The sequence below is a fragment of the Bufo gargarizans genome, chromosome 1, assembly GCF_014858855.1.
Source record: "Bufo gargarizans isolate SCDJY-AF-19 chromosome 1, ASM1485885v1, whole genome shotgun sequence".
Lineage (NCBI taxonomy): Eukaryota > Metazoa > Chordata > Amphibia > Anura > Bufonidae > Bufo > Bufo gargarizans.
This window is the reverse complement of record NC_058080.1, coordinates 316,348,502-316,372,879: the sequence shown is the minus strand read 5'-3', so window position 1 is coordinate 316,372,879 and position 24,378 is coordinate 316,348,502. Positions and strand designations below refer to the sequence as shown.

The window sequence follows — 24,378 nt, the reverse complement described above, 5'->3', positions numbered from 1 at the left end:
GGGGCACAATGAAGGGGTAAGTACTTTAAAGGGGCACACTATGGGCATAACTACCATGAGGGGGCACAATGTAGACTTTATTAGGGGACACATATCTAGACATAACTATTGTGAAGGTTGTACAATGAGGGCAACGCTATTGTGAGGTGGCACCATTTTTATAGGTATGGGGGGTGCCAGAGAAAGGACCCGCCCTGGCTGCCAAACACCCTAGGCATTACACTGAGTGAATCCACTTCTCCTCCCTAAGTGAACCTTATTTGCATTTTCAAGTAAGTACGTAAATAGATTTACGTACGTTGAATTGCAATAGGGGGTTCACTTACTTTGGGTTGCAGTAAGGGGTTCACTTCCTTTAGGGTGTTAAAGGAAGGTTAATTTACTTTAGAGTGCAATAAGGGGTTCATTTACTTTAGGGTGCAATAGGGGGCTCAATTTCTTTAGGGTATAATAGGGGGTTCACTTACTTTAGGGTGCAATAGTAGCTTTGCTTACTTTTGGGAGCACTAGGGGGTTCACTTAATTTAGAATGCAATAACAGGTTCACTTACTTTAGTATACAATAGGGAGTTCACTTACTTTAGAATGCAATCGGGGGTTCACCTACTTTAGGGTGCAATAGAGGGTTCGCTTACTTTAGGGTGCAATAGAGGATTCACTTATTTAAGGGTGCAAAGTGGGTTTACGTCCGGGTTTGTTTCTTTTTGGCTATGTGATTTAGCAGAAAATACACATTATATATGAAACTCATTTGACGCTGACAGGTGAGAAAAGTCAGACATTAAATTCAAATATCATTTGAATTTGTCTCTTAGCTAGGGTTGATAAATACTATTTCTTGTTTTTTTAAGGTTTCTATCTATAACGCTACTGGTTTATAAAGCAGACGCCTTCCCACTAAAGGGGTTGTCTAGGTTCAGAGCTAAACCCGGACATATCCCCATTTTCACCCAGGCAGCCCCCCTGATATTTCATGCTCCCATGCTCTCCTCTCTCACGCAGGGCAAAGGCTGTTTTTGGAGATCAAGTGAGGTATTGGGCTCTCCATGGGTAAAGCTAGGTGGAGGCCTACGCCTAGCAGTGAGCCCGGTGATGTCACCAGCACAAATGGGCGGGCTTTAGTGCTGTCCTAGCCTGTAAAGCAGCTAGTGCAGCACTAAAGTCCACCCCTCAGTGCTGGTGAATCCTCCATCTAGCAGTGTAAAAATATAAACAAACAGCCCTTTCCCTGCAGGAGCATCGGAGCATGAAATGCTCTGATGTTCATATCAGGGGGCTGCCTAGGTGAAAATGGGGATATGTCCGGGTTCAGCTATTTTCTTTAGCTTTGTGATTTAACATAAAAATACACAATGAATCTAAAACTCATTTTGACTCTGATGCTGACCAGTGAGGAAAGTCAGACATCAAAGTGAAACATCATTTGAATTTTTCTCTTAGCTATGGTTTCATTTTTTTATTTATTTTTTTAAGATTACTATTGGGTCTTGAACCTGAAGGACAGGTTTATAAACCAAAAACCTTACCATTAAGCTCTAGGTTCAGCTCTAAGTGGCTGTAGGTTTTCTTTCGCTCTGTGATTTAGCATACAAATACACAGTAACTCTAAAACTTATTTTGATTCTGACCAGTGAGGAAAGCCAGACATAATTTTAATTTGTCTCCTAGCTAGGGTCTAAAAATACATCATTTCAACCCCTTCTACCCAAGGCCAGTTTTCACCTAATCACCTTCCTACCAAGGTCTTTTTTTGCAAATCTGACATGTGTCACTTTATGTGGTAATAACTTTGGAATGGTTTTACTTATCTTCTGAGATTGTTTTCTCATGACACATTGTACTTCATGTTAGCAATAAATTTGAGTCAATATTTATTTCCTTTATTTATAAAAAAATAAATCTACATTTACAGAAAATGTGGAAAAATTAGTAATTTTCTATGGGCAACTAAGCCATCCCTAATTTACACCAGTTTGATAAATGAACCACTTGTTTTTGTGTTGCCATTTTCTGAAAGCCATATATTTTTATTTATTTTTATATAATAACCAAACAACTCAAAGTTTACAAATAAACATTTCTGACATTTACCTCCAAAAATCAGTGACCAATCATAGCCATCCTTCATTTCAACAACCGTCATAAGCCTTCTATCCATGGAGTCTGTAGTTTCTTAATCTGTCGACGATCATCTTTTTGTGAAGCAGCAACCACAGCCTCGCAAAAATTGTTCAGAGAGGTGGACTATTTTTCTTCACTTAAAAAAATAAAAAAAGCCCCCTTCCCCTGATTTTACAATAAAAAATAGAAAAAAGGGAAAAAACACACGTATTAGGTATCACCGCGTCCGTAACGACCGACTCTATAAATATATCACATGATCCACCCGTCCAATAAACACCATAAAAATAAACTATAAACTGTGTAAAAAAAAAGCCATTTTTGTCACCTTACATCACAAAAAGTGCAACACCAAGTGATCAAAAAGGCGTATGTCCCACAAAATCCCCTCATCCCGCAAAAAATGAGATCCTACTTAAGACAATCGGGCAAAAAATAAAAAAGCTATGACTCTCAGACTATGGAGACACTAAAATATATATTTTTTTGTTTCAAAAATGCTATTATTGTGTAATAAATTAATAAGAAAAAGTATACATATTAGGTATTGCCACGTTCATAACAATCTGCTCTATAAAAATGTCACATGACCTAAACTCTCAGGTGAACGCTGTAAAAATAAATGAATAAAAACTGCCAAAACAACAAATTTTTTGGTCACCTTGCAGCAGTGTAATAGAGAATAATCAAAAAATTCATATGTACCCAAAAATAGTACCAATAAAAACGTTAACTCTTCCTGCAAAAAACGAGCCCCTGCACAAGACGATGTTGTAAAAAATAAAAAATGAAAACTGCCAAAACAGCCATTTTCTGGTTACCTTGCCTCACAAAATACTTAATATAGAGCATTTAAAAATCATATGTACCCCAAAATAGTACCAATAAAACTGGCACCTTATCCCCTAGTTTCCAAAATAGGGTCACTTTGTAGGAGTTTCTTCTGTAAGGGTGCATCAGGGGGGCTTCAAATTGGACATGGCATCTAAAAACCAGTTCAGCAAAATCTGCCTTCCAAAAACCATATGGCGCTCCTTTTCTTCTGCGCACTTCTGTGTGCCCTTACATCAGTTTATGACCACATATGGGGTGTTTCTGTAAACCGCAGAATCAGGGTAATAAATATTGATTTTGTTTGGCTGTTAACCCTCAATGTGTTAAAGAAAAAATTGATTAAAATTGAAAAATTGCCAAAAAAGTGCAATTTAGAAATTTCATCTCCGTTTTCCTTTAATTCTTGTGTAACACCTAAAGGGTTTACGAAGTACAATGAAGTAAGCAGAGAATAGTTAGGAGAAGCCGGGGTCGAATACCAGGAGAGTAATAAAGTACCGCAAGAATGAACAAGAGCAGGTCAGGTCACAAGCCGAAGGTCAAGCCAAGAGGTCACGTCAGGAACTAGGAGCAAACAGTAGCGGGTCAAAAAACAGGCACGGGTCAAAATACAGCGCAGGGAACACAATAACAAATAGCCTAGGACAATTAATCACAGGCAACCTGTGGCTAGCAGGTTGCCTGTTTATATACTGAAGGGCAGGGGTCATGTGACGTGGACTGCACCACATGACCTCCCACCATATCAGTAGCCAAGCGCCGAGTGCCCAGCTCGGCGCTCAGCACCTTGAGCATTACTATGGGAACGGGGGACGCCGGCAGCACAGAGAGGAAGCGTGCGTCCAGGTGCGCTCCGCACCCCATTACCCCAGCAACAAAGACGCTGAGTGGCTCTTTGCTCGGTGCTACAGCAGGATGCAGCGTGTGTGTCTGCCGCCGTGTCACACTAGGGCGCCGGAAGAGCAGGAGATCAGAAGCACTTCGCCGGCAACCTGTGACAGTACCCCCCTTCCACAAGGGGCCTCTGGAACCAAGGAGCACAGGAGCAACTTCTCTGTGTGTTCACGGTGGAATTTTTTAATCGAATTGGTCGCACACATTCAGTAGGGAACAAGGGCGGAGCATGAGTGCGGACGCACACTGGGGACGTGCGCACCTTCCTTCCGGACGCTGAACGCCCGGCCCGATGTTATTCTGCTTCAGCCACCGCTCGGCTGCATGCCGTCCTCCGTCGCTCGGTGATGTTGCTGCCCCGCTGCTCGTTGATGCTCCGCTGTCTGCTGTTGTCCTGCTGTCTGCCGACCAGCTGCTTGCCAGTTATCCCGCTGCCTGCCAGTCGACTGGCTGTTCTGTCTCCTCGGGTTTGAAGTAAGCATAGAGCGAGTTCCCCGGTCCTGGACAGATGGGAGTCGAGTGGTGCAATGCATGATTCAGATCAGAACTGGAGAAGCAGTCCCGGTGGTGCGTAAGTACCCTCCTCCCCTCTCCCCTCCTTAGTGAGGGGGTAAGAGGTACAGATGCTCTTCTTTCTCCGGCTGGAACTTTATCAAATGAGCTACTATCAATCGAGCTGATATACAGGTGGATGCATTAGCATTGTGTAGGGGTTTGAAAGGGCACGATAACTGGATCTAAAAGTGTACATGCGGCATTCAGGAGGTGTCCCCCCTCCTGCAGCTTGCGCTTAGAAAGGAGGCTGGAATGTGACAGAAAAGGTGGAGGCCCGCTGATTGCGGAGGGTGAAAAAACTCAAAAATTTAGATAATAAGCTGAATGTGAGCATGATACAACAAGTGCTACCTGTTAACTGACATACAGCGCTATATGTGAAGTGGCATGAAAGAATGGAGAACATGAGTTAATTCAACTAACCTAACTAACGGTGTGCTTGCAACAGACTTTTACACTAATAACCATTGGAGACTTTCACCACTACAGTTACGAGTCTTGTTTTAAATTAACTAACCATATTAAGATAATCAGTTGGTAACTGAAATTGTTCTGGTATGTGAGTATCGTCAGCGGAATTGGAAGCAACCATACAAGAATGTATGGGGACTGACTTACTACAAGGAACTAATAGAAATTAACCTAAACAACTACAACTAATTAATGTCAGGGACCCCTGCGACACTAACTACCTGGATACGGCTGATGTTACTGACTGTAGAGTGTTCAATCAATTGATTAACTACTACATCACTAATAGCAGAGAAGAACTGCTAACTGATAATGGGCCGTGAATTGACTGTGAATATAGGAAACTGTTGATTTATGCGCACGTGATAGATATACTGTTTTATGTGAACTGTCCACCTCTGTGGCTCTAAATAGATACAGTATCTGGACTGGTTTCAGGGAGGAGGAAGGGGTGGTTAGGGGTGTTGTAGGGAAATGGCGAGACAGGGCACAGGGAAAAAGGCAAAGGGGCAATTGGAGTTAAATACAACGGTTTCTCTTCTTTTTTTTCCTTACATTTTTTTTTCTTTTCTCTTTCTAGCCTCCGGCAAACGATGGGTGGGGGGTTGGGGTAAATAAATATTTGTACTTAATTAATATAATCATGTAAGAATAAGATGACTATTGAAAAATTATGTAAGAACTGGAAAAATTTTAATAAAGATTATTTATAAAAAAATATATAATAATAATTGGTTGCATGCATCGTATGCACTGGTACCCAGGACCTCTCCTCAGGTTCGAAAACCTTCCAATGGACCAAGTAATGTAAAGAGTTCTGAACCCTCCTGACATCAATAATCTTAGAGATGACAAATTTGTCTCGGCTCTCTACCTCCACAGGAGAAGGAGGTCCTTGTGAAGGAACCACGGGTGAAATGTATCTCTTTAGCAGTGATTTGTGAAATACATTGTGAATGCGAAGAGAGTCACGTAGTTTCAATCTAAAAGACACGGGATTAATAATGTCAATAATCTCGTAGGGTCCAACAAAACGCTGCGCAAACTTTCTGGAAACCCCTTTCAAGGAAAGATTGTTGGTGGACAGCCACACCTTGTCACCGACCTCAAAATTAACTCCCTTGGAGCGTCTCTTATCAGCTTGCGCCCTCTGAACCTCCTGGGCCTTTTCCAGGTTTGTTAGAACCCGGGCCCAGACTGTGCACAGTTCTGAAGTAAAACTATCTGCCTCTGGGTTGAGTGAGGACACTGAAGGACTCGAACTAAAACGAGGATGGAAGCCCAGGTTACAGAAAAATGGAGACACCCCCGTGGACGAGTTCACCAGATTGTTGATGGCAAGCTCTGCCAACGGAAGGCATCTCACCCACAATGCTAATTGTTAGACACATAACATCTCAGAAATTGTTCAATCATCTGATTCAACCATTCCATGTGCCCATTGGTCTCAGGATGGAAGGCTGACGAAAAGGACAAAGAAATTTCGCACCTTTGACAAAATGCTTTCCAAAACTTAGAGACAAACTGCACACCCCTGTCAGGGACAATATTTTCGGGAACTCCATACAAGCGTACAATGTGGTCAATAAACAAAGATGCTAGAGTCTTGGCATTAGGGAGCTTAATCAGAGGGACGAAGTGCACCATTTTACTAAATCAGTCGACCACTACCCAATCCACTGACCTCCCCTCAGAGAATGGCAAGTCCTTAATAAAATCCATGGAAATATGTGACCATGGTCTGCATGGAATGGGTAGGGGTCGTAATTCACCAGCAGGACGCGTTCTCAGAGTTTTAGATCTGGCACATACCTCACAAGCAGACACATAAAAACGGAAATCTGTAGATAATGTGGGCCACCAGAAAGACCTAGACATGAGTCCCTTTGTGGCATCGATACCGGGATGGCCGCATAAAACAGAGTCATGGCACTCACCCAAAAGCCAGAGACGGAAGTGCCCAGGAACAAATAACTTATCTGAGGGTGTCCGTGCAGGGGCAAGATGTTGTGCTAAAGCGATTTCAGAAGAGTTGTCTGCAGAAATTGATGCCAAAATGATATTAGTCGGCAGGATGGGTTCAGGAGGGGTGTCAGGAGGCTGGAAGGCATAAAAGCTTCGGGACAAGGCGTCCGCCTTGACATTCTTACTTCCTGGCCTGAAAGTAATAGAAAAATTAAAACGTGTGAAAAACAGGGCCCACCTGGCTTACCTAGGATTAAGGCGTTTAGCGGCTTAACACTAAATTCTTATGGTCAGTAAGAACCGTGACACAGTGTTTAGCCCCTTCTAAAAAATGTCTCCACTCCTCAAACGCCCATTTGATGGCCAGTAGTTTGCGGTTCCCAATGTCATAACTCCTCTCCATCTTTTTTTTTATAAACTTACGATAGTAATTAGAGAATCCTAAAAAGCGTTGTAATGCTTTTAGGAAGGATGGTCTCACCCAGTCTTGAATCGCCTGAACCTTCTTAGGATCCATTTTAAATGAGTGTGGAGTAAGGATATACCCTAGATGCAAAATCTCCTGTACTCCAAACACGCATTTCTCTAATTTGACCGGAGGATCCCGAGCACCAGTCTGAGATGAGATACATGGGACTCCCAATCAGAAGAGAAAATCAGAATATCGTCCAGATATACGATCATAAATCTGCCGATAAACTCCCTGAAGATGTCGTTCATTAAATTCTGAAAAACTGCCGGGGCATTGCTAAGTCCAAATGGCAAGACTAAATACTCAAAGTGCCCCTCTGGAGTTCTGAAGGCAGTTTTCCACTCATCTCCTTCTTTAATACGTATCAGGTTATGTGCCCCTCGCAAATCAAGTTTGGAAAACCAGGAAGCTCCCAAAACCTGGTTGAACAAGTCAGGAATCAACGGGATAGAATATTGATTCCTACTGGTAATCTTGCTCAACCTTCTGTAGTCGATACAGGGTCTGAGACCACCGTCCTTCTTTTTAACAAAAACCCATGGAGGGATGGAGGGTCGAATATGTCCCTTTTTAAGGCTCTCCCTAATATACTTCTTCATAGCGTTCCGCTCTGGACCAGATAGATTGTAAATACGTCCCTTGGTAAATCTAGACCCTGCCACTAAATCTATAGCGCAGTCATAGGGTTTATGGGGAGGAAGAGTCTCGAACTCGGATGTGGAAAAAACATGTTGGAACTCTTCATCATACGGAGGGACCGACATAGAATTGGAGGAAACCCCTGCATGGACAAAGGTCAAACAGGAGTTACAATTGGGACCCCATTTTTCTAACTCACCCATGGTCCAGGTAATGACCGGGTTGTGTAGCTGAAGCCAAAGTATCCCTAAGACCACTTCTACGGGAAGATTTTCGAGAATAAAAACACTTCTCTGTGTGACACACCCCTACCGAAAAAGGTTATTTCAGGAGTACAAAGCTTGACAGTTCCTCCCAGCAGGAGAGTGGAGTCAATGGCGACAATATAGAAAGGAGTGGACAGATTCAACACGGGTATTCCCACCTGTACTGCAAACTCAAGATCCATAAAACTAAAGGCAGAACCATAGTCAACGAATGCTCTACCTGACCCCTTGAGGGTCCCAAAGGCCACAGAAATGGATAGCAACCACTTCTTTCTTACCACCTCTGGAAGTACCCTGTCTTTAGCTCCCTCAAACTTGGACGATCTTCCGGAAGAAGGAATCTTGGGACAATGACGAACCCAATGTTCGAAGTCGCTGCAGTAGAAACAGTTGCCTCGTCAGCAACGTTGCTCTCTTTGGGTCATACCAAGCTGCATAGGTTAGTCCATCTGTGCCTTCAACTTGAGTCCCACAGGAGCAGGTTCAGGTTTGGAAATACCCTGTGGAGAAAACAGATGTTCCCGCTGTCTCTCCCTGACACGTCTGTCCAATCTAATGGGCAAAGTCATGGTCTCCTCTAAGGTCTCAGGACAGGGGTAGCATGCCAGCATATCCTTAAGATTCTCAGCCAGCCTGACCTGAACTGGCTCTTGAGTGCCGGTTCATTCCAGCCGGAGGGTACGCACCATTTACAGAACTGGGTGCAGTAGTCCTCAACTGGCCTATCACCCTGATGGAGGGCCTTCAAGTGCGACTCGGCTACAGACACTCTGTCGGGTTCATCGTACAGAAACCCCAGTTCTTGAAAAAAATGCGTCAACGGATCTGAGGCAAGGAGAGTCAGGAGGCAAGGAGAATGCCCACTCCTGAGGGTCTCCCAGGAGGAGGGAGATAATTATTCCGACCCTCTGTTGGTCAGAACAAGACGAATAAGGGCCGCAAGCGAAAATATAGCTTACAGCTTTCCTCGAAAGCCAAAAAGCACTTGCGGCCTCCTGAAAACCGATCCGGCAACTTGACATGAGGTTCTGCCTGCAGAGCAGCCGGAGAAGATATTGGGAGCGTCTGGGCGGATTCTTAGGCCAGTAACCTCTCCCCCATTTCCTGAACAATTTGCGCCAGGTTTTGTACATGGTCAGTGAGACTCTGTAAATGGTCTATGATGATGTATGGGCCTGTGATTCTGTCACGGTCACGTACACACACACACACACACACACAGGGGGAAGGATAGTGACCACTGCGCTCCACCCTCACCCCTGGCCCTGCCTACTTGCCTCGCAAGTCCTGATGACAGGGGACAACTGGACGGCAGTCCCTAGCTTAGAATACATGCTAGGAGGACAGACAAGACAAACAACGGATAGTGAACGGACTGAGTCAATACCAAGAGGAGTACAAATGGAGTAAGCAGAGAATAGTCAGGAGAAGCCGGGGTCAAATACCAGGAGAGTAATATAGTACCACAGGAATGAACAAGAACAGGTCAGGTCACAAGCCGACGGTCAAGCCAGGAGGTCACGTCAGGAACTAGGAGCAAGCAGTAGCGGGTCAAAAAACAGATAGTGGAGGGAACACAATAACAAATAGCCTAGGACAATTAATCACAGGCAACCTGTGGCTATCAGGTTGCCTGTTTATATACTGAAGGCCAAGGGTCATGTGACATGGCCGGCGCCACATGACCTCCCACCATATCAGTAGCTGAGCGCCGAGTGCCCAGCTCTGCTCTCAGCACCTTGAGCATTACTATGGGAACGGTGGACGCCGGCCGCACAGAGAGGAACCGTTGCCCTAGCAACCAATACGCCGAGTGTCTCCCCAATCGGCGCTAAAGCAGGACCGGTGCAGGAGAGGAGAAGCACTTCGCCGGCGTCCTGTGACACTGGTCCTTAAAAAGTGGGTTTTGGAAATTTTCTTAAAAATATTAAAGGGAGTCTGTCACCACATTTGAGCATATTAGACTGATCAAATAGCGTTATATGTGCCACCGAGAACTTAAAAAGGTACCTTTGTTGTATCTAATGGAGTTTTCTTTCAGCCGAAAATGAACTTTTAAGATTCTGTAAATGCGTCCTCTCAAGTGCCCAGGGCGGCATCTCAATCGTCCGAGCCCCAGGCAGCACCTCAACGGCTCATAACCCCGCCCTCCGTTTGCCTCTGCCCGCCCGTTTACTCTCCTCCTCTCTCCATTTCCACTGCGCCCACTACGAATTTGACCGCACAGCCGCAGTGGAAAAGGAGAGAGGAGGAGAGTAAACGGGCGGGCAGAGGCATTTCCCCTGAAGAAGCCAGTTATCTGGCGAAACATGTCGCGGGGCAGTTTTTTTTTTTTATGTGCGGTCTCCAGTTTCATAGTGTTTAAACTGTGCTTGTCCGGATGGACTAGCAATTAGCACAGTTGCCAATCAATCATTTTTGATATACACCTACTAGTGTCTGCCTGAATTGTGGTGCATTTGGCCGTTCAGTTTTTAGCCAACTAGTTGTGTGTATGGGAGCCAATTGTTCTCCCTTTATAGAGGGTTGACGTCGCATAAGTCCCCTCTGCTTTACACTGCCACATACAGCAGTATATAGCTACTATTAGTCTTGCAGACGGCGACACTGTGACTTATTAGTGAGAAGGAGGGAGATGTGCACTCTCCCTATCCTCCTCAGTGTCATTCACTAAGTCTTTTTCTGTGAAGTGGAGACTGTAATTTTAACTGTTAGGTTTTTGTTTTGTAGAAAACTAATAAAGATAAGCAATTTAATCACTCACCTACTGATATTCAGTTTTTAGTAGATCCAGAAATAAAAGTGAAGTTTTAAGTAATACCTGGGTCAAGATAGGTCTCATTGCCTTGGTTGGCATTAGTTAATTTAAATGGAAAGAACATGGCACAACAGCAAACCTGCCAAAAGATGTCCGACCACCAAAACTCATGGATCGGGCAAGATGGGCATTAATCAGAGAGGCAGCACAGAGACCTAAGGTAACCCTAGAGGAGCTGCAGAGTTCCAGAGCAGAGACTGGAGTATCTGTACATAAGATGACAATAAGCTGTACGCTCCATAGAGTTGGGCTTTATGGCAGAGTGGCCAGAAGAAACCCATTACTTTCAGCTAAAAACAATAAGGCACGTTGTGAGTTTGCAAAAAAGTATGTGGGAGACTCCAAAAATGTATGGAGGAAGGTGCTCTGGTCTGATGAGACTAAAATTAAACTTTTCGGCCATCAAAGAAAACGCTATGTCTGGCGCAAACCCAACACATCACATTACCCAAAGAATACCATCCCCACAGTGAAACATGGTGGTGTCACAATCATGCTGTGGGGGTGTTTTTTAGCAGCCGGGACTGGGAAACTGGTCAGAGTTGAGGGAAAGATGGATGGTGATAAATATGGGGAAATTCTTCTGAAAAACCTGTACCACTCTGTGCGTGATTTGAGGCTAGGACGGAGGTTCACCTTCCAGTAGGACAATGACCCCAAACACACTGCTAAAGCAACACTTGAGTGGTTTAAGGGGAAACATGTAAATGTGTTGGAATGGCCTAGTCAAAGACCAGATCTCAATCCAACAAACATTCTGTGGTCAGACTTGAAGAAATTTGCCTTCTCTACAACATATTCCTCAATGTGTCCCCAGATTAAACAATAGAAAATCTGTGGTCGGACTTATAGATTGCTGTACACAAGTGCTGTACACAAGTTTTGCAAGGAGCAATGAGCAAAAATCCTAGTGGTAAGATGTGGCAAGCTCATAGAGACGTATCCAAAGCTACTTGGAGTTGTGATTGCCGCAAAAGGTGGCTCTACAAAGTATTGACTTTAGGGGGGTTAATAGTTATGCACATTGACTTTTTCAGTTATTTTGTCCAATTTGTTGTTTGCTACATAATAATTTTAAAAAAATCTTCAAAGTTGTAGGCATGTTTTGTAAATTAAATTATGCAAATTCTCAAACAATCCATGTTAATTCCAGGTTGTGAGGCACCAAAATACGAAAAAAGTCAAGGGGGGTGAATACTTTTGCAAGGCACTGTATGCTGTCCGTGTTCTCCACAGACAGCACATATATCCATTGATTTTAGAGTGTTTATTCACACACGTTTTTCCAATTATCGTGTGTCAGAGGAAAAACAATAGAGACATTCCCTACTTTGGACTATATTGTAGACCCAAACATGCCTATAGAAGTCTATGTCCATGAAAACCACTGGCATAACATGGAGACCATCTGTGTTTGGTCTTTATTTTACTATCCATTGCTAGGAAATACTTGAGAAATCTCCATTTCAACCTAGCAGTGCACATGGAAAGCCAATGACACACAGAAACTATTTTTGAAGCCTACTACCTATGTAACTTTGTAAGATGGCAGTTAATCAGTTGTGTACCTATAACTAATTGATTCTACATGACTGCACATTCATGTTGACCATTGCTACTACAATTGTATGGGGTTGCCTGTTTTTACTTGGTTTAGGGATATCTCTATTTCATCACTATACTGTTTCATTACTCTTACTATAAGGTTTATGATAAAATAATCAATGTTTGTATACAGGTTTGAATGAAAAAAAGAAGACACCTGAAGATCTTATTTGCTACCAGAAATACACATTGAAAGATAACTTTTGCAACTGTAGTTGGAATGCTGGGGAGGAATCAGAAGATCCTACTTACACATTGCATTATTGGTATGTTCTACAGACAGCTAATAGTTCCTACACTGACTTATCATTTCCTCTTTCAGTTTTTAAGTTGGTGTTTAGTTCTACTTTCATTCAAAATTGTATTTGTTAAAGGGAACCTGTCATGTGGATATTTGATTATAATCTAACTAATTATATACAATCATTAACTACTAAAAAGTACCTTAGATGTATTCACTTACTGGTGTGACAGATGGTTACCTCATAATATACACACAAAGATGCCGCATGCCGCATGCTAACGAGCTGATTCGAGTCCGGGGGGATGCCATTGAGTCCAGCGTATTTTTAATTAACAGCTGTAGCCACTCCCCTGCCCACCTGCTGCTGATTCCTATGGAAACAAACTGTCAATCAGCAGCAGGTGGGCGGGGAGAGTCAGGAGCTCATAAATATTCATGACTCATCATTATCAGCTGGAGCTTTTCAATACAAGATGTTGGCAGATTGACTGGGTCAATTAAAGAAAGTGACCCAGCATTTTGCTTAGCGAATCAGTCACTTATTTATGTTGCCCTTAGTTAGGACACCATAAAACTGGTGACAGGTTCCCTTTAAGCTTTACACCTCATTTTCAGTTTATATACAGGGAGTGCAGAATTATTAAGGAAATTAGTATTTTGACCACATCATCCTCTTTATGCATGTTGTCTTACTCCAAGCTGTATAGGCTCGAAAGCCTACTACCAATTAAGCATATTAGGTGATGTGCATCTCTGTAATGAGAAGGGGTGTGGTCTAATGACATCAACACCCTATATCAGGTGTGCATAATTATTAGGCAACTTCCTTTCCTTTGGCAAAATGGGTCAAAAGAAGGACTTGACAGGCTCAGAAAAGTCAAAAATAGTGAGATATCTTGCAGAGGGATGCAGCACTCTTAAAATTGCAAAGCTTCTGAAGCGTGATCATCGAACAATCAAGCGTTTCATTCAATGTTGATGGTGAACAGATCAAAACACTGACAGAATCCATGGATGGCAGGCTTTTGAGTGTCCTTGCAAAGAAAGGTGGCTATATTGGTCACTGATTTGTTTTTGTTTTGTTTTTGAATGTCAGAAATGTATATTTGTGAATGTTGAGATGTTATATTGGTTTCACTGGTAAAAATAAATAATTGAAATGGGTATATATTTGTTTTTTGTTAAGTTGCCTAATAATTATGCACAGTAATAGTCACCTGCACACACAGATATCCCCCTAAAATAGCTAAAACTAAAAACTACTTCCAAAAATATTCAGCTTTGATATTAATGAGTCTTTTGGGTTCATTGAGAACATGGTTGTTGTTCAATAATAAAATTAATCCTCAAAAATACAACTTGCCTAATAATTCTGCACTCCCTGTATACAGTACAGACCAAAAGTTTGGACACACCTTCTCATTCAAAGAGTTTTCTTTATTTTCATGACTATGAAAATTGTAGATTCACACTGAAGGCATCAAAACTATGAATTAACACATGTGGAATTATACACATAACAAAAAAGTGTGAAACAACTGAAAATATGTCATATTCTAGGTTCTTCAAAGTAGCCACCTTTTGCTTTGATTACTGCTTTGCACACTCTTGGCATTCTCTTGATGAGCTTCAAGAGGTAGCCACCTGAAATGGTTTTCACTTCACAGGTGTGGCCTGTCAGGTTTAATAAGTGGGATTTCTTGCCTTATAAATGGGATTGGGACCATCAGTTGCATTGTGGAGAAGTCAGGTGGATACACAGCTGATAGTCCTACTGAATAGACTGTTAGAATGTGTAATATGGCAAGAAAAAAGCAGCTAAGTAAAGAAAAACAAGTGGCCATCATTACTTTAAGAAATGAAGGTCAGTCAGTCCGAAAAATTGGGAACACTTTGAAAGTGTCCCCAAATGCAGTCACAAAAACCATCAAGCGCTACAAAGAAACTGGCTCACATGCGGACCGCCCAGGAAAGGAAGACCAAGAGTCACCTCTGCTGCGGAGGATAAGTTCATCCGAGTCACCAGCCTCAGAAATTGCAGGTTAACAGCAGCTCAGATTAGAGACCAGGTCAATGCCACACAGAGTTCTAGCAGCAGACACATCTCTAGAACAACTGTTAAGAGAGGACTGTGTGAATCAGGCCTTCATGGTAGAATATCTGCTAGGAAACCACTTCTAAGGACAGGCAACAAGCAGAAGAGACTTGTTTGGGCTAAAGAACACAAGGAATGGACATTAGACCAGTGGAAATCTGTGCTTTGGTCTGATGAGTCCAAATTTGAGATCTTTGGTTCCAACCACCGTGTCTTTGTGTGATGCAGAAAAGGTGAACAGATGGACATCTACATGCCTGGTTCCCACCGTGAAGCATGGAGGAGGAGGTGTGATGGTGTGGGGGTGCTTTGCTAGTGACACTGTTGGGGATTTATTCAAAATTGAAGGCATACTGAACCAGCATGGCTACCACAGCATCTTGCAGCGGCATGCTATTCCATCCGGTTTGCGTTTAGTTGGACCATCATTTATTTTTCAACAGGACAATGACCCCAAACACATCTCCAGGCTGTGTAAGGGCTATTTGACCATGAAGGAGAGTGATGGGGTGCTGCGCCAGATGACCTGGTCTCCACAGTCACCGGACCTGAACCCAATCGAGATGGTTTGGGGTGAGCTGGATTGCAGAGTGAAGGCAAAAGGGCCAACAAGTGCTAAGCATCTCTGGGAACTCCTTCAAGACTGTTGGAAGACCATTTCAGGTGACTACCTCTTGAAGCTCATCAAGAGAATGCCAAGAGTGTGCAAAGCAGTAATCAAAGCAAAAGATGGCTACTTTGAAGAACCCAGAATATGACATATTTTCAGTTGTTTCACACTTTTTTGTTATGTATATAATTCCACATGTGTTAATTCATAGTTTTGATGCCTTCAGTGTGAATCTACAATTTTCATAGTCATGAAAGTAAAGAAAACTCTTTGAATGAGAAGGTGTGTCCAAACACATACTAGGAAGGAGCAAATGGAATCTAACAAATCGATTTGTATTATTACCAAGAGCTCCTCACCTGTGAGGGGTTGTCATCTATCCCAGCCCTGACAATCAGCTCCCTGCACCACTGCTCTGAGTAGTGACACAGGCACCGACCTCTTTCTGCATAAATTTTACCTAAAGTTACATCAGTCCTAAAAGTAGATAAAGATAACCAAATTAAACAAATGAGTAAAAAAATTAGACTTGATTATTTATTTATTGAGGAAAATTATCCAATTTCACACATGTGAACTTTTTGCTCTCAGAATCTGGTGTGACCAACTTGTGCAGCAATAACTGCAACTAAACATTTCCAGTGATTGTTCATTGGTCCTGGACTATTGGCTTAGAGGGATTTTAGCCCATTCCTCTGTACAAAACAGCTTCAACTATGTTGTTGGTGGATTTCATCCCTTAAACTGCTCACTTCAGGTCTTTCGACAATATTTCTATTGGATTCACCACTCATATACATCATTATGTGTAAGGTGTTTCTGGCCCGGGTTCAGTGCAGCAGGGTGGGTGTCGGCTGCATAATACAGCTGCCACCCAGCCACAATGACCAGGATTGGTGATGGCACTGAAACCAGCCATTTAAACGCGGCATCTGGGGATGAGCTGAGTTTTATTGATACTATTTTGGGCTACATATAATTTTTGATCGCTCTATATTACGCTTTTTGTGTGGCAAGGTAAACAAAAAATGCACAGTTTTAATTTTCAGTTTTTTACAATGTTTATCTGACAGGTTAGATCATGTGCTATTTCTATAGGGCAGGTTGTTACAGACGTGACAATATCAACTATGTCTACTTTTTTGTTTGTTTCAGTTTTACATATACCATTTGTGAAACAAGTATGATTTTTTTGATCATTCAATATTACACTTTATGGGGCCAGGTGACCAAAAAAATGGCTTTTATGGCACTGTTTTTATTTATTTATTTTTACGGTGTTTATCTGACGGGGTAGATTATGTAATATAGTTATAGAGTATCAGCTGCCTTCTGACCCATCACCGCAGCACGGGGACCAATGGATATCCTCATTCACTGCAAACACCTTCTATGTCGTGACTGCGGCATTGAATGGGTTAATCCACCGACATTGGCTTTTATAGAGATGCTACGGATACAGCAGTGGTCCAGCAATAAGTGCTGATAATATCTGTGCAGGGACTCACTCCCAACTGGTGACATTTATTCATAAACTTTAAATAGGAATAACGGAGGAATGGTACAACATTGAGTTATGTCAAAAGATGCTCCACAATTGTTATTACAAGAGGAATACAAGTACTTAATAAAGAGATATGTCAAAAGAGGGCACATGTCCTCTTTAAGTAGCACAACTAATTGGTAAAGTTACATTGTTTTCCTATAAACAATGCATTTATAAAGTCACTTCACTTTTTTTGCATTTTTCAATTTTTTATTTTGTGGCCTGATGCTAAAGAAAGAAAAAAAAAAACATGTTTTCTAACATCAATCTGCATTCAATACCCTATAATCTGCATTCAATACCCTATAATAAGAAAGTGAAAACAGAATTTTAGAAATTTGCTAAAGAAAAACTAAAATGTTGCATAGACATAAGGATTCAGACCCCTTGCTATTATACTTGAAATTTAGCTCTGGGGATCTCCTATTTCTATTGATCATCTTGATCAATTGTTTCTACACCTTGATTGGAGTTCACCTTTTGTAAATTCAGTTGATTGGAGATGATTTGGAAAGACACAGCCCTGTCTATATAAGGTCTCACAGCTCACAATGCATATCAGAGCAAAAACCAAGCATGAGGAGGAAATAACTGCCTGTAGAGCTCAAAGACAGATTGTGTGAAGGCACAGATCTGAAGAAGAGTACAAAAAATTTCTGCTACACTGAAAGTTCGCAACAGCACAGTGGCCTCCATCATTCTTAAACAGAAGAATTTTGGAATAACCTGGACTCTTCCATCATTATTATTATTATTTATTATTAAAGCGCCATTCATTCCATGGCGCTGTAGATATGAAAAGGGGTATACATACATAATACAGAAAATTGCAAAAAGCATGAACAAGACAAGTTACAGGCTGGTACAGCAGGAGAGAGGGCTTACAATCTACATGGTATGGGAGAAGGACACAGTAGGATCAAACTAAGTAATTGGGGGGAGAAGGGCCTTGGTATGAGAAGCGACTAAAAACCCAATGGTCACTATGGCTGAGCTCCAAATATCCTCTGGGCAGATGGAAGAAAGTCTAGAAGGTTAACCATCAATGCAGCACTCCACCAATCTGGGCTTTATGGAAGAGTGGCTAGAAAGAAGCCTCTCCTCAGTAAAATACACATGAAAGCCCACCTGGAGTTTGCAAAAAGCAATGGACTCTCAGACTGTGAGAAACAAGATTCTCTGGTCTGATGAAACCAAGACTGAACTCTTTGGCCTCAATTCTAAGCATCATGTGTGGCGGAAAACCAGACACTGCCCATTACCTGCCCAATACCATCCCTAGAGTGAGGCATGGTGGTGTCAGCATAATGTGGGGATGTTTTTCAGCGGCTCAGACAGGTAGACTGTTGAGGGTTGAAGAAAAGCTTAATGGAGCAAAATGTAGAGATTCTTAATGAAAGCCTAATCCAGGGTTCTCTGGACCGTAGACTGAGCCGAGGGTGACCCTAAGAACACAGCCAAGAGAACACAGGAGCTTAGCCAGATCCATAACTTGAACTCAAATTAACATCTCTGTATAGACCTGAAAATGGCAGTCCACCGATGGTCCCCATCCAGCCTAAAAGAACCTGAGAGGATCTGCAGAGAAGAATGGCAGAAAATCCTCAAATCCAGGTGTGCAAACCTTCTGGCATCATATCCAAGAAGACTGGAGGCTGCAATCGCTGCCAAAGGTGTACTGCGTAAAGGGTCTGAATACTTATGTCAATGCATTATTTTAGTTTTTCCTTTTTAATAAATTAGCTAAGATTTCGGACATTTATCAAAACCAGTCTAGAAATTAACTGGTCTAAACTGTCTTGAAGTGGTGTTCAGTGCAAAGCTCGTGCAGGGTTTAGGGTCTTCTTGATCGATTGCCATCCGTGACTGTAGGAGAATTCCTGGCCTGTGATTTGTTGTGGTTGCCAATGGTGGGAACATCATCCCTTTATAATGCATAGCTTTGCAGAGCTTCAGGGCCAGTTTGAAGAGATGGGAGCTTTGCCGGACCTGCGCCATGGAAGATTTGCTGCTCCAGCTGATCCTGAGAGCGGAGACTGCCGGCAGGAAAGATTGGCTTCGGAGCTGCCTGGAACAAGTGCCAGATGCGGAGGAGTAAACCAAAGGAAGAGAGCCACAGTGCGCTGAATGCATGGCTGAAGAACCAGCAGCCAGGCAGCAGAGGGAGGAGGAATTGGTAGTGCTTCCTTGCAAAAGAGCTAGGAAATCTAGCAATACCTATACTCTTTTCTTGAGGCAGGGTGCCAGCGGTGCAGAGCAGAGAGCACGTCACTCTCCAGGAGAGAAGAGTTCTAGGGACAGAGTGGCCATACAAAAAGCAGCAGGAGTCTAATATAAGCAGAGGGAGTCAGCAGCAGCGCAGGAAAGAAACTGAACTTTGCCCTTCTTGCAGTGCCAGTCATCGTGGGGACAAGCAGCATGGGAGCTTCATTCAGCCCTAGTTTATTGGGGCAGCTTGTTGAAAGCCTTACACAGGCTGGGGTTGAGCCATCTCCAAGCCCCCATTTTATGATATAATATTTATGATATTTGTAATATTAATTTTTTTGGGCTGTTAGAAGGCTTAGAATTTTAGAATTTTTAAGAAAACTTCCAAAACCCACTTTTTTTAAAGACCAGTTCAGTTGTAAAGGCTCACTTTGTGGGGCTTACATAGTAGAAAACCCCATAAATGACCCAATTTTAGAAACTACACTCCTCAAGTTATTCAAAACTGATTTTACAGACATTGTTAACCCTTTAGAGCTTTTGACATTTCACCTCCATGTTCCTTTAATTCTTGTGGAAATGTCAAAATTTCTCATTTTTTTATTTTTAAAACAAGTAGAAACTCCCAAAAAGTGACCTAATTTTGGAAACTACAGAATAAGAAGACAGAGTTTGATTGGTACTGTTTTGGGGTAAATATGATTTTTGATCGCTCAATAGTACACTTTTTGTGAGGCAAGGTAACCACAAATGGCTGTTCTGGCACAGTTTTTATTTTTTATTTTTTACAGTATTCACCTGACAGGATAGATCATGTGTTATTGTTATAGAGTAGGTCAATACAGATACAACAATACCAAATATGTCTATTTTTCAGTTTCAGTTTCACATAAAGCATTTTTGGAAAAAAAAATAATCATGTTTTAGCGTCTCCATTTTCTGAAAGCCATATTTTTTGTATTTTTCTGCCGATCGTCTTGTCATGGGGCTCTTTTTTTGTGGAAAAGTAAATGTTATTATTGGTGCCATTTTTGGGTACATATGACTTTTTGATCATTCAATATACTTTTTGGCTCAGTTTTTATTTTTATTTTTTTCAGCGTTTACTTGAGGGGATTGATCATGTGATATTTTTGTAGAGCAGGTTGTTACAGACACAGCAAAAGCTAATATATCTAAGTTTTTAATTTTTGTTAAGTTTCACACTGTAAAAGCATTTTTGAGAAGAAAAAAATGTGTTTCTGTGTTGCCATATTCTGAAATACATTTTTTTTAAAATTTTGCCGGCAATTGTCATATGTGGGGGCTAATTTTTTGCAGGAAGAGTTTACAGTTTGATTGGCACCATTTTGGGGTACATAAGACTTTTTGATTGCTTGATATTATACTTTTTGTGAGGCATGGTGACCAAAAAATGGCTGTTTGGACAGTTTTTACAGCATTCACTTGAGGCGGTGGATCATGCAATATTTTTATAGAGCAGGTCGTTACAGACTCAGTAAAAGCTACGGTAATATGTATAATTTTTTATTTTTGTTAAGTTTTACACAGTAAAACTTTTTGAAAATAAATTTATATATTTTTTTATTTATAGCGTTCACCTGACAGAGTGGATCATATTATTTTTTTATAGAGCTAGTCTTTATGTACGCGGTGATACCAAATATATCTGTTTTTATTTATTTTTTATTTTTTATTTACACTTTTATATGTCTTTATTACAAGGGGTGTTGTTGTTTTTTTTTTACTTGAAACTCTTATTCTTTATATTATGAAAACACTTTTTTAAACTTTCTTTTTACTTTTTATTTTTGTCCTACCAAGCCCCTACCAACTTTTGGGGGCTGATCCCTTATACAATGCATTCCAATACATGTGTATTGTAATGCATTGACTGTCAGTGTTTTGCGAATGTAATATACTGATAGCCTGCCGGCCTGTGAGACTCAGGCATCGGGCTGCCGTTCCTGCTATTGGGTCCCCATCACCACTGGGACCCGATTGGGATAGGGAGGGAATCGATAACCTCTCCTAACATCATGTATGCTGCTGTCAGCGCTGTACCTGTATGCCGCTGGTATCCTATGGGTTAAGCAGAAGTTGAAAGCAGGGGCGTTGCTAGGGTCTGAATAGATCTGGGCCCAAGCCCCAATGAATATGGCCCAATTCTCTAAGTCTCGACCCCCCCCCCCCCACACACACACTCACACCGCATTTTGCTGTACTCACTATACAGCAGCACATACCTCTTACATCCAGTGCCTCCCAGGTTACATCTCCTCTGATGTAGATCTTCTCTCTCATCATGTTCTCCATTCGGCCAGGACATCTTCTTTCAGCCGCACCTGACACACAGACATCTTAGCTTCCTCACATTTCCATCATCATTCCCCAACATGAAGTCCACACAGTGTTATCTATGCTCCCCAATACCCCCAAATAGTGCCCCCATAGTAATAGTGCTCCTCATATTCCCACCAATAGTAATTTCCTCCTCGAATGCCCTCACTCCCCACTAATCCCACTTTCTCTAACCAGAAAACCGTATTTTTCGCCCTATAAGACGCACCGGCCCATAAGACGCACCTAGGTTTTTGGGGAGGAAAATAAGAAAAAAAATATTTTTAACCAAAAGGTGTGCTTTTGGTGGGTTTGGAACTAATGGTGGTCTGTGGATGGCACTATTAATGGGGATCTGTGGATGACGGACACTGTTATGGGGGGATCTGTGGGTGACGGACACTGTTATGGGGGGGATCTGTGGATGACGGACACTGTTATGGGGGGATCTGTGGATGACGGACACTGTTATGGGGGGATCTGTGGGTGACGGACACTGTTATGGGGGGGATCTGTGGATGACGGACACTGTTATGGGGGGATCTGTGGATGACGGACACTGTTATAGGGGGATCTGTGGATGACGGACACTGTTATGGGGGGATCTGTGGATGACGGACACTGTTATGGGGGGATCTGTGGATGACGGACACTGTTACGGGGGATCTGTGGATGACCGACATTGTTACAGGGGGATCTGTGGATGACGGACACTGTTATGGGGGATCTGTGGATGACGGACACTGTTACAGGGGAGATCTGTGGCTGGCACTGTTACAGGGGGGATCTGTGGCTGGCACTGTTACAGGGGGGATCTGTGGATGGCACTGTTATATATGTGCCATCCACAGACCCCCCACTCCATAACAGTGCCATCCACAGACCCCCTCCAGCCCATAACAGAGCCATCCACAGACCCCCACCCCTTAACTGTGCCATCCACGGATGTTATCCACAGAACCCCCCTCCGCTTCAGTATACAAATATAAAATGTCTTATTCAATTAAAAGTGATTACACATGCCCCCTCACTCCTAATAGTACCGTACATCCTGACAGTTTCTGTACAATGCAGGCAGGCCGGCCAGATGGCCGGCGCGTCACTCACTGACGTCATTGGCACGAGACAACAGGCAATTACTATGCCGCCTGCCCGGCCTGCCTGCCGGCATTCTACTGAAGCTGTCACTGTCCCTTGACAGTGACCTCCTCAGGGGCCGCCCCCTTAACAGTGATCTCCACAGTACCTCGCTGCCTTAACAGTGACCTCCACAGCAGTTGCCCCTTTAATAGTGACCCCTGACCCGTTAACAGTGACCTCCACCGTGTCTGCCCCTTTAACAGTGACCTCCAAAGCGTCCTGCCCCTTTAATGCTAGGGCTACATGACGACATGTGTCGCGCGACATTTTGTCTCAACAATTTTTATAATGATAGGCTGTGGTATCGAACTGCGACATGTGACATGCTGCGACACGACAGTTGCAAAAAAAACGATCCAAGATGGATTTTTCTGCGACTGTCGCAGTCGCAGCATGTCACATGTCGCAGTGCAACACCATAGACTATCATTATAAAAATTGTTGCGCAACACACACACACATATATACGTCCTTCTTTTTATATATACAGGGAGTGCAGAATAATTAGGCAAATGAGTATTTTGACCACATCATCCTCTTTATGCATGTTGTCTTACTCCAAGCTGTATAGGCTCGAAAGCCTACTACCAATTAAGCATATTAGGTGATGTGCATCTCTGTAATGAGAAGGGGTGTGGTCTAATGACATCAACACCCTATATCAGGTGTGCATAATTATTAGGCAACTTCCTTTCCTTTGGCAAAATGGGTCAAAAGAAGGACTTGACAGGCTCAGAAAAGTAAAAAATAGTGAGATATCTTGCAGAGGGATGCAGCACTCTTAAAATTGCAAAGCTTCTGAAGCGTGATCATCGAACAATCAAGCGTTTCATTCAAAATAGTCAACAGGGTCGCAAGAAGCGTGTGGAAAAACCAAGGCGCAAAATAACTGCCCATGAACTGAGAAAAGTCAAGCGTGCAGCTGCCAAGATGCCACTTGCCACCAGTTTGGCCATATTTCAGAGCTGCAACGTCACTGGAGTGCCCAAAAGCACAAGGTGTGCAATACTCAGAGACATGGCCAAGGTAAGAAAGGCTGAAAGACGACCACCACTGAACAAGACACACAAGCTGAAACGTCAAGACTGGGCCAAGAAATATCTCAAGACTGATTTTTCTAAGGTTTTATTGACACATGAAATGAGAGTGAGTCTTGATGGGCCAGATGGATGGGCCCGTGGCTGGATTGATAAAGGGCAGAGAGCTCCAGTCCGACTCAGACGCCAGCAAGGTGGATGTGGAGTACTGGTTTGGGCTGGTATCATCAAAGATGAGCTTGTGGGGCCTTTTCGGGTTGAGGATGGAGTCAAGCTCAACTCCCAGTTCTACTGCCAGTTTCTGGAAGACACCTTCTTCAAGCAGTGGTACAGGAAGAAGTCTGCATCCTTCAAGAAAAACATGATTTTCATGCAGTACAATGCTCCATCACACGCGTCCAAGTACTCCACAGCGTGGCTGGCAAGAAAGGGTATAAAAGAAGAAAATCTAATGACATGGCCTCCTTGCTCACCTGATCTGAACCCCATTGAGAACCTGTGGTCCATCATCAAATGTG

General features: G+C 42.7%; 1 protein-coding gene across 1 annotated transcript in view; it reads left to right on the top strand.

Annotated features, from left to right (window-relative positions):
* Nucleotides 1-24,378, top strand: part of IL12RB1 (interleukin 12 receptor subunit beta 1) — a 253,753-nt gene that overhangs the window by 50,367 nt on the left and 179,008 nt on the right. The window contains exon 2 of the mRNA XM_044280404.1: nucleotides 12,774-12,906. Within this exon, the coding sequence (XP_044136339.1) occupies nucleotides 12,774-12,906 (133 nt within the window). The remainder of the gene's footprint in view (nucleotides 1-12,773; nucleotides 12,907-24,378) is intronic.